The following is a 14,269-nucleotide window of genomic DNA, read 5'->3' as shown; positions in this document are numbered from 1 at the left end:
CCCCCCCCCCTCCTCAAACCCTCCAAAATGTTTTCTGGTCCACGCAACTGCCAGCGGGCGGGCTGTTTACCAGGAGAAATCAGGGGGTAAGTATTCGCCATTGTACTATCAGATATCGATTATCAGTTCTCAATCCTGCCTCAGCTAAATCATACCAATGTCGCCATTTCGCGAGCAGTAACACTTGTAAAGCAAGGATAGAAGTACACTCGGATAGAAATCGAGGTTTTTGCACAGACGACCAACACGACCGGTGGATGGTCATGATCATGGGGGTCAACACACAATGAATAAAAATGTAGTGTGTGTGGGATTCCCATCATTCTTCCAGTATCCATACTGTGCCTGCCTTTGCAGAGCACTTCTCCCCCCATACACCAGTCGAAATTGGCCCCACGGCCTGTCTCTCGGTCAAAGGACCAAGGGTTCAAAGTGAAAACGTTCGCCATGTGATCGTGCGGTTGTGAGATGTTGTAAACAACGAATCAAAAACAGGCAAACCAACCACGAAAGGTGTCCTTCATGGCTGCGAGGAGGCTGGCCGGGTCCTCGGCGCGATCGTCGACTGCCAGTGTCTCAATTGGCGCTCTCCTCTCCTCTGGTTCCACCGCGTTGTCTGCATTTCCTACAGCTGGGTGGCAAAAGATCTGCCCATACGGGCCAGAATTCCTGTAGCCCGATGGGCCCCAAGGCTGAAAGGTAAGTGTGGGCAGGAGGGGCTCGGTCGGCGGGAGACCGAGGTCAGAACGCGTCGGAGGAAAGTATCGCCTAGATCAAGTACAAAGTTAGCACAGTACAGCAACGAGAGGGATGCAAGGGGACACGTACGGCAAGCACATCGCATAGACCTCGGCTTCATGGAGGGTGGTAACGACAAGGATAACCTTTCTGAGGACATGCCCACTGGGGCCTTGCAGGAACTCTTTGACTGCTTCAAGAGCAATCATTGCCGACGTCCCGGTTGGGAAGCCATACGGCCCGATGGACAAACACGAAATGGCAATCGTGCGGCACCGATTTTGGACGGCGCATCGCATTCCATTGAGATATGCGGACCTGAGCTGGAGTCCACGCTCACCTTGCATGGCGCTGCTGAAGACCGGAGCCACCGCGTGGATCAGCCACCTGGCCGCAAGGCCGTGGCCGTTGGTGGCCTTTGCGCCACCGACCGCGCAACCTCCCAAGGCACGGCACGCCTGGCGTAGTCGCTGGCCGCCAGCTTCGTGAACGCCACTATCGACGTTGTTGGCAAAATGACTGCCGGAGAGCTCCGTGTTGGCAGCGGTGATAACTCCATCGACGAGGAGCTGGACAACGTTGCCCCGTATGGCGCAAATCTTTTTGTTCAGGTATTGGCTTGGTTCAGGCTGCTCCAAGAGCCCGGATCTCCTCAGGTTACCGGTCTCGTATAGCCGGCGAAGGGTGAATGGTTTGTCGATCGATGTGGGGGTTCTCTCGAGGGTTACAGGGAACATTTGGTGATCACTCGAGGCCATTGTGGTGATGAAAGATGTGTAGAGGTTGTAGGTTGACGGAAAGCAAAAGGACAATAGTGTCGAACTGTCCTAAATGAAGGTTAGAGTAAGACGAGGTGCACGAGGAGCAGTACTTACGGCCTGGTGGGTGGAGAGATGTTCACTTGTCCTGCCGAGATCTGAATGCTTGCTAGAAGAGCAATGACTTCGGGCTAACAACTCTGGAGAGATGATTTAACAACGTGAACAAAGCAAAGAAACTCACTCAATTCTGAGTATAGAGTTCTCAAAACACAAGACAAGGAATTCAGAAAACACTCGTGTCTGTAAAGTTCAACTGGTGCGTCCCTGAGAGAGAGAGAGAAAAGGGGGAAAGGAAACCAGAGAAGAGACCATTTGACCGAGGAGCGCGCAGAGAACGGTGGGAGGCGGCTTCCCCTGCTCTGCACCGTGCTCACAACCGGGTTCAAAAGTCAGGACCGTCCCCGTCACGTCTGCCCGGGGTCACTGCGGGTGGTCCATGACGGGTCCCTGTCGCGCAGAGTGGTAAGTCTGTAGAAAGGAAGAGCATTCTGTAGCAAAAGGGGGGGGATATGCTCCGAAAAGAGAAGGCGAACCTGTAGAACGCAGAAGATATATACCATGTAGATAATGGAGGAGTAGAAACAAGAAGATATATACCATGTAGATAATGGAGGAGTAGAAACAGGAAGATATATACCATGTAGATAATGGAGGAGTAGAAACAAGAAAAACTCCTCGAGTACTCTGCCAATCCAAAAGGGGAATACTCTACAGAAGTAGAGACATCCGCAGACAAAGGTAGAAGACTCTGTATCAAAAGGGGAATAATCTACAGAAGTAGAGACATCCGCAGACAAAAGTAGAAGACTCCGTATCAAAAGGATGTAGAAGAGGGAGAGTTTTCTGCAGAAAAGAGAAGATTCTTTTGTAGAAAAAGGAGAATACACTTGCAGAAAAGGATCCAGCTGCCTCTGTATATAATCTTGCACCACGATGTTGTAAATGAAGATATATCCAAGATGGCACGCCACACACACACTCGTCTTCAGGCAATCCCATGGAATGCCTTGTTGCCGCGTAGAAAAAAAGACTTTGCAGAGAAAAGGAGAGTCTTCGACAGAGAAAAGGAGTCTTCGACAGAGAAAAGGAGAGTCTTCGACAAATAAAAGGAGAAGATTCTACAACAAAGAGCGCGTATTCTGCAAGAAAAGGAAAAGGTTCGCTGGAGGAAAAGGGTGGTAAATGCCTCTGTACCAGCAACACCCTCACGAGAACAATAATGAGGTTGAAGCCGTCAAAGTAGTGCAGGTCGTAGCTAAACACCAATCGCGGACGCGCCCCGGCCGCTGCGTAGATAACGAGGCACCGATAGAGAACTCCGTAGAGAAAAGAGAAGAATTTTCTGCAGAAGACGAGGTGATTGCCTCGATATCTACAACTTTTCACCACGAGAACGGCCAAGGAAACAATGGTTGCTAGGTCAATGCCGTGTACGTCATAGATGCACGACTTGGTATGGGGTGTTGACCCGTCCTTGTTGCCCGAGAGTCGAGTCCGCTGCCAGAAGGTGGGGGAGTCATCTGCAACACCGGAGCTAGTTCGCCGACATCTACAAAGTTTCACGACGACCATGTCAAAAGATGATGATCAAGGAAATTGCATCGTCAAGACATTCTATCCTATCTGTACCTTTTCCCTGGGTTCCCGGACTCTGTCGAAAAAAGGGCACAGCTGTCTGTGTCTCTGCGACCTTTCACCACGGTGATGTCAGGCGGCAGCAAAGATGAGGCCACACTGCAGGCAAAAGGGGGTAAGTGCCTCTGTATCTCCATCTCCTCGCGACGGTGATGTTGAAGGATGTTGCGAGGACCAAAACAATGGACTCATATCTCCACATTTTTGTGTGCATTGTTGATTCTGCTTCTGAAAATCCTCACAACGACGGGGATGAAGGAAAACACAGAATCAGGACCATGTTGGAGGACGTTGCGAAACAGACATCATATATGTCACATCTGTACGCCTTTCCCTGAGATCCTGAACTCCTCAACTCCTCACCTCCTGATGTCTGTTTGCCTGCGTCTGTCTCTGTCTCTGTCTCTGTTTCTCCTATGTCTCCGCATCTGTGTCTGCAACTGTGTCTGTATCTCCGTGTCGGTGTTTCCACGTCTGCATTTGCGTATCTGCATTCGTGTCATCTACCATGATGACAACACTGAAGAAAGTTGCGAGGGTCAAAGACAATGTCTGTATGTCTGCGTATCTTGACGTGAACTCCTGGCCTTCTGACGCGTCTCTGCGCCTGCATTTCTTTGTCTGTCTCTTTCCCAATCTCTGCATCTGGGTGTCCGTCTCTTTGGCTTTGTGTCTCCAGCTTCCTCACAGCGACGACGTTGTACAGGGTTACACAAAGAACGCCACTTTGGTACGACGTTTGGTACGACTTCACGTGAATCCGTGTCGCGTTCTTGTCGCAGGTGCTGACTCGACCATGTCTGACAGAGCTCGACCCGCGTGTCCCCGCGCATGGTTCCGGAGTTAAATCCGGAGCCACGGAGTTAATGCGGAGTAACTCCGGGTAACCCCGAGCAGCTCTGGATGCCCCGACTATCTCCGAACATGTCGTTCCCCGCACGTGATTTAGGGGTCGGAGAAAGCTTGACCCGCGGACCCACCCACCCACTCATCCACCTATCCGGAGTCTGCACAAGAAAGCTTGTTTGCATCAGGCTGTGAATGCACAAGCAACGACCAACATACGTCAGTGTTTGTTGTCGTGGTTGCATCAACAGTGGTTCTTCCAGGTTGTTTGTCAACAAAGCGAGTCTTTTTCTTTCCTGCTGCACCTCTGCACTTCTCTCTCTGCTGCATCTCTCCCACTCTCCCTCTTTTCCGCACCGCTGCATCTCTGCATGCCTCAGCACATTCGGCCTCCCTTTGTGTATCCTTTTCCTTTGTGTACATCTCCCTCTGGATGCTTCATGTCATTGTCCAGACAGCAAAATGTTTCAATGCCCATCGACAAAGTGAGTCCTTTTCCTCCTCTGCACCTCTCTCAGTCTCACCGTCACTAGCTGCTGCACTTCACATAAACTAATGCTTCACTGTGCACTACTAGGTCCTTTGACTCAAAACCATGGCCTTGGTTCTCTCCATCCTTGAACACACCCTCACATCCACCGTCCAACATCATGGACAGAGGCTGCTATACCTGCGGGATTCATCGCATCAGGCACCGCCGGCCGACAAAGCGGGTCAACGCCATGGGCCGCCGCTGTTACAACTGCGGTACCGCCCTCTGACAACGTCGTTGACAACGTCAGTCAACATCATGGACGGTGGTTGCTACAACTGCGGCGACCCTTTGCACCAAATACCGCCTGTCGACAACGGGGGTCAACACCTAGTGAGGTGGCGCCAGAGACAACTGGCGAATTGCTAATGTTGACTCGGACCCACCACAAACGAAATTCAAGAGCAGGAGACCGTCGGAGCTGAACAGGAGGATTAGATGATAGATCTTCTGGGTACATTTGACCTTTGGCGGATCGTGCCGGAAGTTCTGGTTGATGGCAAAGTTGAACGAAGCTACCACTCTTGTACATGCCTTTTATCTGGTTCGATCGTGAGAGTAAAGTTCAGGCTATCGTCGGCATCGGGAAATGTCGTCTTCGTGGTCGACCCGAGGGACAATTCACTTTTCACCACATACCGTGGTTGCTACAACTGCCGTACCTCGACAACCGGAATCAACACCCGCGCGGTGATTGATCGGCCCACAGGTGCCGGCGAGGAGGAGTCATTCTTCAACGTCACCGTCTTCGAATCTTCCACAGGTTACATACCCGATCCACAGAAGGTGGCCGAGGCGGCGGCAGAGCCCGCTGTATCGCCCGAGGGGATATTGTCCCTGGTCCCCAGATTCCTTGGAGGCTGGGATCGTTCCCGGCCTCCTACTACAACTCACTTCTACCCCCCGACCTTCACCTATCCTCATGATCCTCGCTATCGAGGAAAAGTATTGGGATTTGTTGAAGGTGTCGACATCGATCTGCACTTCTCTCGGCTGGATACCGTTGAAGAGCATCCGGACTTCAAGTCCCTTGAGGCGCTGGACGCCGCCGACACCCATACTTACAATTACTCGAGGCGCTGGAACGCCATCGATACTCAAACCTATAATTACTCAAGGCGCTGGACGCAGCAGACACCCGGACCTACATTTACTCAAGGCGCTGGACGCCGTTGAGGAGCGACTTACTCCTTGGAGCCACTAGGTGATTGAGAGACCTCCTCCTTCCGAGCAGGACCACCTCGATCGACGATCGAAAGACGAAAAAGATAATTCTCAGACGTCGACCACCTCACGTCGAACGTGTGGCTCAAGTCACTCGGGTGCGTTCTTTCCAAACACAAGCCGAAGCCCGCGTGATCAACTCTTGCTGCCCGAGTCCATTCGCCTGTATTTGACCACAAGCCTTCCATATCTGGATTGATGGAATATGGAGATCCGCATTGTGACGAAAACTACCAACCAGCATTGCGTGGCGTTCAACGGGCTCACTCTCAGTGGGAATTAATTACCTTCGTTCAATTTTAACGTCGTCGCAGAGTATGAAGCGATTCAGTCGCATTCTGGAAATTTCTGACAGTTATGTACCTGACCAGGGAAAACCGGCTCTTCTCGATAGACATATTGAGTGTCTAGGACTGAATGACGACGGGATCGAAGGCGAAGAAGGCCAAGAAGCACTGTACTACTCAAAAGTTTTTTACGAGTCGCCACCGGCTTGGGGGGGAAAGGGGGCAGCAGCTTCGCGCCTCATCTTCTCTTGACAGACCTACCACAGTCAACCAGCCGACTCTTGACCTCAGAGTCGACCAAATATACCCGATCCAACACCAAATGTCCATGAACTTCTGGCGATATGGCCGACATTGACTTGGATCCACCACAAACGAGGTTCAAGGTCAGAAGATTGTCGACGCTGGCTGAGTCTCAGCCCAGAGGTAACTGGCGAATCACCGACTAAAGGAGGGCTGTATACTCATCACAAGTCAAAAGGTGATCTACTCGCTAGACAAGCATCGCATCAAAGACGGCGAGCACGAAATCGCATGCTTGCAGGAATTATTCAAGAGTTGCATAACGGAGGGAGACGTGTCGGGGGCGTCCTCCAATGTACTCGTTCTCAACAGAAACAAAGATCCATTAGCATCTCTTCCCTCCTGGATGTCATTGAACAAGACATCGCCCCCACCAATAAAGCCTTTGCCACTGGCGTTGCCCATTGCCTCTTAGAGGCTACAGTCTCCGCGAGCACGCCTTGTTCATTCACCTGCTGGTGCACATCCCCTGATACTGCCTATCCCACCTCCCTTGCTCCTGTCTCGGAGCATTTCCAACCTGGAAGACCAGCGATGCAAACACCTTCGCGAGGGACTGAATGACAAATGGTCAACCTGGAAGCAGCCAGATCTCGCGACAGCTTCGTGCCTCAGATTGGTCAAAAGAAACAAAGAAATAAAGACACAAAGACAGATATCTCTGCACCCTAGAATGTCTGGGACTGAATGACGTCAGAACTGAATGACATCAGGACCCAGTGCGAAGATGCACATCCTCCAACAAACAGCCCATCAACGGCGCGGATAAAGACGGGTAAAGACGGCCTGCGGGTAAAGCTTGGCGACAAAAGAGAATCGACTACTTAAGATCAAGCACGTACCGCAGAACTGAACTCTCCCACAGACAGCAGAATCTTATGGAAGATGGCTGCATTCGTCCGCAATCTCAAGATTGCGACGGAACCCACAGACCGAGTGGGACCAGCTGAAGCCAAAGATAGAGCTGTGCCGGTTGCGAGCGCACCGGGTGGCACATCAGTCCCAGTTGGGCGTACGCCCAGGTCATTGACCATCGTCTACTCGTTGACCAGTTGGAGTATAACTTATCCAACTAGTACACTGAACTTACCACCTCGGAGCATTTCCAACCTGGAAGACCAGCGATGATGCCAAACACCTTCGCGAGGCACTGAATGACAAAATGGCCGACCTGGAAGCAGCCAGGTCTCGCGACAGCTTCGTGCCTTAGATTGGTCAAAATAAAAAAAGAAGCAAAGACATAAAGATAGATATCTCTACGCAGAATGTCTGGGACTGACTGACGTCAGGACCGAATGTGAAGATGCACATCCTCCGACAAACAGTCCCTCAAAGGCTTGTGGGTAAAGACGGGTAAAGACGGCCTGCGGATAAAGCTAGACTCTCCCATGGACAGCAAGATCTTATTTAAGCTGGCTGCATTCATCCGGAACCTCAAGATTACCACGGACCAGCTTAAGCCAAAGATTGAGCCATACCGGCTTCAAGCCCACCAAGTCGAACTCGAGCGTGTCATGAAGTCTGAACGCCTCGAGTCCGAGCCACACATCAGTGCTAGTAGGCGTACGCCTAGATCATTGACCCTCGTCCACTCGTTGACCAGCTGGAGCATAACTTGTCCAACTAGTACGGTAATTCCACCGCCCCGGAGCACTTCCAGCCCAGTTGGTATCAAGCGCAAGAAGGTTCTCACCCATCCACATCTTGTTAGACATGGTCTACAAGGAGCGTGATGCAGCTCGATCAGCAGCAGACATTGTTTCCCTCGCACCTGGTCTATCGGCCATCATTGACGCCCTGAAGACGTCGCGCCAAATATTCCACCGCATGTACGCATACGTCGTTTACCGCATTACCCTGCCATTCAACGAGTCACAAGAAGAAACGAACCGTTGATCTTGCAGACGCTCTCAAGGGGGAGTCACAAGAAGGGGAAACGAATGGTTGGTCTCGAGATGCCCTCAAGGAGGAGCCAGTGGGAGAAAATGGCTCCTGAGCAAGCACTCCCAAACGCCACTGGTGACACCATTCAGGAATTCCTGAAGGCCAAAGGGAATACCCATCACGTTAGCTACCTGCGGAGTCATAGATTCAGCTGTATGGAGCATGAATATCAATAACAACCCCTGCCTCATAATGTACGAAGTCTCTCAATGCTACCAAGCTGACGTTCCGAACGTCAGCAAGATTGACAAGCCTTCTCTTTCCAGCGTGGCTGGGTTCATGGTCTCCTGCACTGTCGCCCCAAGCCAGACACCTGGTTGTGGATTCTCCATGGCAGGTGCCTGCAACACCTCAATACCGCATGCGATTGCATCAGTACCTGTGGCACTTGCCTTCCATAGCTTTTACGTGGCCTATCACGCGGCCATTACGTGGCCATTACGTGGCTTCAGCACTTCCATAGTACTTAATGAGACAATCAATCCCACATTTACCTTCACACACCTTCTATCCTCGTTCCCTCTCCTTACGCCAATGGTGCGTTCTACCTGCGGGACTCGCAGAGTCCGCTGTTGGGAGCATGAATATTAATAACAATCCCTTCATCATTACCAACGCATATCTTAACGACCAATATTTTAACCATCCTTACCTGAACAATGTTACCTGGCGTTCCGAAACGTCAGCAAGATTGACCAAGGGGTCGGCCCCGGGCCGACATCACGCCTTCTATCCTCTTTTAATGTTGCATTGCAGGTCAGTGTCGTTACCATCCACGCCCTCTGTCCTTTTTTTTTCTTTCTGTCTTGTGTGTCGTTGTGGACGACGTCGTACTTACCCTCACCCTCACACCTCTGCTTCACCTCAAGCAATCCTTTCTGTCTGTCACATCGTATGCTGACCTCAACAGCTATCCGCTGGTCTTAAACGCCATGACTTCCCTAGATTCATCATTCCCGCCACCCAAGTGTTGGGTACGCCTTACTTTCCCTGATTGACAAAACGTTTCGAAGCTAAGATTCCTCTAGCTCGGGGTGGTGGTGACGATGACATTTACAATGGTCCTTCCATCACAATCAAGACTAGCGCAGATGCGCAGCAAATACCCCTTCAGTACGGGAGGGTGGTGGTAACAACGATATTTGCGATGGCCCTTCCATCACAATCAAGACTAGAGCAAATACCCAGCAGACGCCAAACCCTTTGTCTTGTTGGGCGACACCTATGATATACAGTAAGTGCACAGCGTCTACCAGTCACCTCTTTATCTACATCTAACTGACTTTCACGTCCTCCAGCCAACCTTCACGTCCTCCAACGGACGGATCCCCTGTCGAACTCCTACAGTACTTTGGTACCATCAGTTATTCATGCTTATCAACCAAGTATACTCACCGACTGATACACCGCGGGTGACTGCCTGCGGGCAACATGTTCTCCGAGTGTGAGTCAGAATCCCACCATACCTGCATTATTTACCAGTACTGATACTTCCCAGAGATACGACCAGACCTACGAGGCATTTCCAACAACAAGCATCTCAACATGCTAAGCATGAAGGAGTGGTCAAACGATCCATCGTTGCCCCCGCTCAAACAATACGAGTCCTTCCCGAGCTTCACTACACTCGACAACACTGGGCGTTACGATCCTTCAATGATGAATTCAAACATCAGGTCACAACAGTACGAATATAGCAGCGACTGGATGAATCCTGGCGCCACAGAGCGGAGCCCTACCACGGGCGTCGCCCAGGATGTCATCGTCCACTAATCAAAAACTCAACAAATGCATCACCCTGGGGGACGTCTGTGGCCAGTGCTAGAGAGCGGGCGGCCGCAGATGGCAAGTAATGGAGAACGGGTGGCAGCAGGGGGCAAGTGATAGCGAAGGCGGGGCCGCGTGGCAAGTTGCATTTCAGATGAAGGAAGAGAACTGTCGACGGCCGAGGGACACGGCCTTTTGTAACCACACGGACAGAATTCTTGACCTCCATTACGTCACACATTACGTCACGCATTACGTCACATGGTGGATGACTGGATTTCATTGTCTGCTCTTCTCATCCGAACTCCTTTGCCATGGATCTTGCCGATGCGTGGACTGTCCCATCGTAATGGAGATATTGACGTTGACTTGAGCGTTCATGGATGTGGTGTGGTCCAGATTCAGATGTGACGGATCTGTTGGGCATGACAATGAGATCGGAATTGTGGCATTATTCCATCCGCCTGAAAGAGATTCGCACTGCATGTGTCTCATGGCAGTCGAAAAGCAGTGCACGGTGTCTGTCGTTCACCAGTTAAGCACCTAACAAAGACATATATCATCCTGGACGACATCCGATGGCGGCTCTTGTCGACAATTCAACAGGATCTTTGGAACCTGGGAAGATCCCTCTACTTCAACTTCCAACAGACAGCTTGCCTATCAACTTTCCAACTAGATCCGTCTCTGTCGATCTCCCAACAGGCTTCTTGGAACTTGGGGCCTATGTCTATCCTGTCAGCAATTCCAGCAGTCCTTTGAACATGCCAGGACGGCTCTCTTTTCACATTCCAACAGACTGCGTGTCCAAACACGATCGATCTAGCGACGCCTTTGGGCTCCTTACGAGTCCAAGGAGCGATAGAAAACATCAACGACATCGCAGAGTGCTGCCAGCTGAGGTATCCCAAGCCCAACGTCCCCAGATTGACCGAATTACAAGAGAAGGTCGACGTGAGAGGAGGAACTCCGCCAGCTGAAGAGGGCGAACGAAGAATCGACTCGTTCAAAGCAGGAGAAGAAGCAGAAAACTTGAACAAGTCGCTCAAGGCTCCCTGTCAGCATTCCAACAGAATCCTTCTCTGTCGAGCTTCCAGCACTATCCCCCTCAAATTGGCGTGGGTGGCTTGCTGCCGGAGTTTCAACAGGCAAAGGGAATAAGCAAGCAGGATCAAATACAGTTCAAAGCACCAGGAAATGTCCATGACGCAACCGCTCGAGGGGTTCAATCATGCTGTCAACTGTTTCTCAGTCAGATCTCATGGATTTCAAAAATCTTGTCACTTCTTTCTCACTTATTTCTCACTCAGCTGTCTCGACTTCAGCTGACATCCGGCAAAATACATCGAGTTTGCGTGGAAGATTGAATCCTTCTGCCTCCATGGATCTCGATCAAGATGCAGCTACAACGATTGATCCTGAACTGCAGGGTTGATTGGCGGTCTGCGGCGCGGATAGCGAGGGAAGAATGGGGTTTCAATGTCTTGCGGTTTCAAAAAGCAACTTGCATGGCTCAAGGTGCTGAGTTGGCTTGGAGCGTCAACATGCAGCGTGCAGCAGCGCGCAGTTTCAAAGGGCAACGTGACGAGTTACGAAACCCGAGAAGGATCACAGTTCAGCTACAAAGTCCAAGGCATGAAATTACAATGTTGTTGACAGCTGTGGAATCCAGGCTGTCGGGATGAATCATGCAATGCGAGTTCAAGAACAAGGTATGTTGGTGCCCAAGAAGATCGTACAAGTTGCTGACTGCCCTGGCTGCGCTAGCTTTGGGGGCTTGCAATCTTGCCGAGTTTGAATGTCCAAACCATCGTCCGCCATCTCATCCTCCAGCTTCTGGACAAGCACAGTTCCGGCCTGGATTCCCCGCAAGTCTCTCCAAGTGAGCAACTCCCAGCTCTCCCCTCGTGTCAATCAGTCTCTGCACCTTCGAATGTTTGCTGGCTAACATGCTGTGGATCAGGCTTCGAGAAATACCGCCTGAGACCCCTCCTCACTTCTCTCGCCAGAGATTTCTTGCCGTCCTTTGTTCCGGGGAAACATGTACAGCCACAAGGAATTTCCAACCGTCAAACCTACAGACCACATCTACGAGTGTCCATGGGTTGGTAAAGAGCCAGGATACATGAAGAGCCAGGATTCATGAAGAGCCAGGATTGATGAAGGGCCAGGATCCATACTTGTTTTTTCTGACCCCGGCACGGACGGGTACTGGGACATCTCTTGGCCTACATCGGAACTGGCGTCGAGCGGGAATCACTGTGCTGCCTGCGCCCTTTGGGCGCGTTTACCATCTCACCGTGGGCCAGGACTGCTCTGCTGGATGGGCATTTCGACGTGAGACCCTTGTTTGGATGGTACCACAACACCTTCACGAATCAAGGAAGCAGGGAGGATGGCTGGATTTCAATGTTTCTCCTTGTTGGCTATCAGCTCTATGGAAAACAGCTATGTATCTGCGTGGCCTTGCCACGTCTGCATGTATGCAACATGCTTGAAACATTTGGTCACCCCCAACACACGCATCCATGGTGCAATTAATTTCTGTTTCTGTTGAAACAGTGACCGTAGACATTCCACGCTGGAGCTTTCCTTCCTGGGCTCAAGCCGGTGGCCTTGCCATCACCCCGTCTCCAGCCCAACCGCACCCAATGTATTTCCCTGTAGCTCCCAGCCCTGGAGACAGGCCCCCCAATTTCTGCCTCCGTGCTCTGTTGGCGTGGATATTCCGGACAATGTTTGCCTCTGTTCTTTTCAATGTATCAAGTCCCTTGACGCGCAGCATATGCTCTCACATGTTCTTCACATTATCGTTCAAGTCGAACCCGAAGACGTCCAGATTGAAGGGGTCAAAGTCATCTTGGACGATCCGGGGATCAAACCCTAAGATTGGGGGGGAAATCTGAGGATGGAAGTGAAGCGCAGCAAGACCAGCTCCGTTGGTTCGAGCATATGCAGATTGCTGGTCGGCAGTAACAGCCTCAATTGTAAGGTAGTCGAGATTTGTATGATGATATTCATTTTCATTGTCGACAACAAGACTGGGAGTGGTGGCAGAACTGCTAGTAGGGGTCGGCAACTGCTGCTCTTGAGTATGGCTGACTGGGCTGCTGCTCACGCTTTCGGCCGAGGAAGGTGAAGTAACCTGATTTGATAAAGTCAGTCAGCTTTAGACTCAAGTATGGGTTGGACGATTGAAACTGAACTGAGAATCCGGACTGATGACATACCGTCTGAGGAACAACTGCAAGAGCCAAGGCACCACAGCCGGGAGGTGTGTCGTGAGAAACAGCATTGCCGCCCATCGCACCAACGTCTGTGTCTGTCATCATGCCATTTTGAACCAGCGCATCACGCAATGGGTGTTGGCGTGTTCGCTGACGACGGCCACGGTCAACCAGGCCGCGGCGGTAACAGTGTTCCACGATATCTTGTTCTGACAAGTTGGTGTGATGAGGATACTCTGCAGCCAACAGTTCCGGATTGAATTTTGCAGATCGCATCAGGACTGATTCACCACTGGCGTCGACGGTGAGTATCCAGCCCATCTTGGTGAGGTACAGATCGATGGGGACGATCGGAAGCAATGGAACAGCAACTGCCAGAAACCTGTCCACTGTGATGGCCTCCATATGATGGTCTCTCAAGTCGGAGTATGCTTTTCCCAACAAAGTCCACATCGATCTCTTCTTGTCTTCTCCCCACATAGTCCTGATGAAGCCACTTTTCACTTTTTGGGTTGCACCCTTGAACACCGGGCTGTAGTATGCTATCACGTTATTAGCGGAGACCAGGAGAGGAGATGGTTGTACTCACCTCGATATGCGATAAAGCCATTCAGAGGACGCTTGGTAGTCATAGCCCGTCTGTTGCACGCTACGAAGGACCTGCGCCTCTCGCTTGTCGAGCGCACAGGGATGACAGCTGCAATAGCTTCGGTGATTGAGCTCAGTTGCTCTGGTGCAAGTGAACGAAAGAAGTCATGAAGCGCAGCTGGGATTGAATTGTCGTCTGCAACCATCTTGCTTTGAGTAGGCATGACGCTCGGACCTTTTAAACAAAGAAACAAAGAACTTGGAATGTGGCGTTGATGATCTAATTCTGTGGCGTTGATGACTCAATTCTGTGGCGTGAATGAAACGAAAATTGGAGAATGGTTGAATGAGAAGAAA

At 51.1% G+C, this 14,269-nt stretch overlaps 4 protein-coding genes across 4 annotated transcripts; 2 read left to right on the top strand and 2 right to left on the bottom strand.

Annotated features, from left to right (window-relative positions):
- Positions 1-485: 485 nt before the first annotated feature.
- Positions 486-1,496, bottom strand: AYO21_11473 (hypothetical protein; the record flags this gene model as incomplete). Its single annotated transcript, XM_022661365.1, has 2 exons — positions 486-768; positions 829-1,496. 2 exons carry the CDS (start codon positions 1,494-1,496, stop codon positions 486-488), a joined length of 951 nt encoding a protein of 316 aa, XP_022506339.1.
- Positions 1,497-4,635: 3,139 nt separating this feature from the next.
- On the top strand, positions 4,636-5,748 carry AYO21_11472 (hypothetical protein; the record flags this gene model as incomplete). The annotated part of the gene is made up of 2 exons (XM_022661364.1): positions 4,636-4,905; positions 5,011-5,748. 2 exons carry the CDS (start codon positions 4,636-4,638, stop codon positions 5,746-5,748), a joined length of 1,008 nt encoding a protein of 335 aa, XP_022506338.1.
- A 2,026-nt stretch (positions 5,749-7,774) lies between these two features.
- AYO21_11471 (hypothetical protein) lies at positions 7,775-8,282 on the top strand (the record flags this gene model as incomplete). Its single annotated transcript, XM_022661363.1, has 2 exons — positions 7,775-7,949; positions 8,098-8,282. The coding sequence occupies 2 exons, from the start codon at positions 7,775-7,777 to the stop codon at positions 8,280-8,282; spliced, it is 360 nt and encodes a 119-aa protein (XP_022506337.1).
- A 4,606-nt stretch (positions 8,283-12,888) lies between these two features.
- Positions 12,889-14,136, bottom strand: AYO21_11470 (hypothetical protein; the record flags this gene model as incomplete). Its single annotated transcript, XM_022661362.1, has 3 exons — positions 12,889-13,242; positions 13,328-13,866; positions 13,914-14,136. 3 exons carry the CDS (start codon positions 14,134-14,136, stop codon positions 12,889-12,891), a joined length of 1,116 nt encoding a protein of 371 aa, XP_022506336.1.
- Between the last annotated feature and the right edge of the window lie 133 nt (positions 14,137-14,269).

Source organism: Fonsecaea monophora (genome assembly GCF_001642475.1).
Source record: "Fonsecaea monophora strain CBS 269.37 chromosome Unknown Scaff161, whole genome shotgun sequence".
In the NCBI taxonomy this organism is placed as follows: Eukaryota; Fungi; Ascomycota; class Eurotiomycetes; order Chaetothyriales; family Herpotrichiellaceae; genus Fonsecaea; species Fonsecaea monophora.
This window is presented reverse-complemented; position numbering and strand designations above follow the sequence as displayed.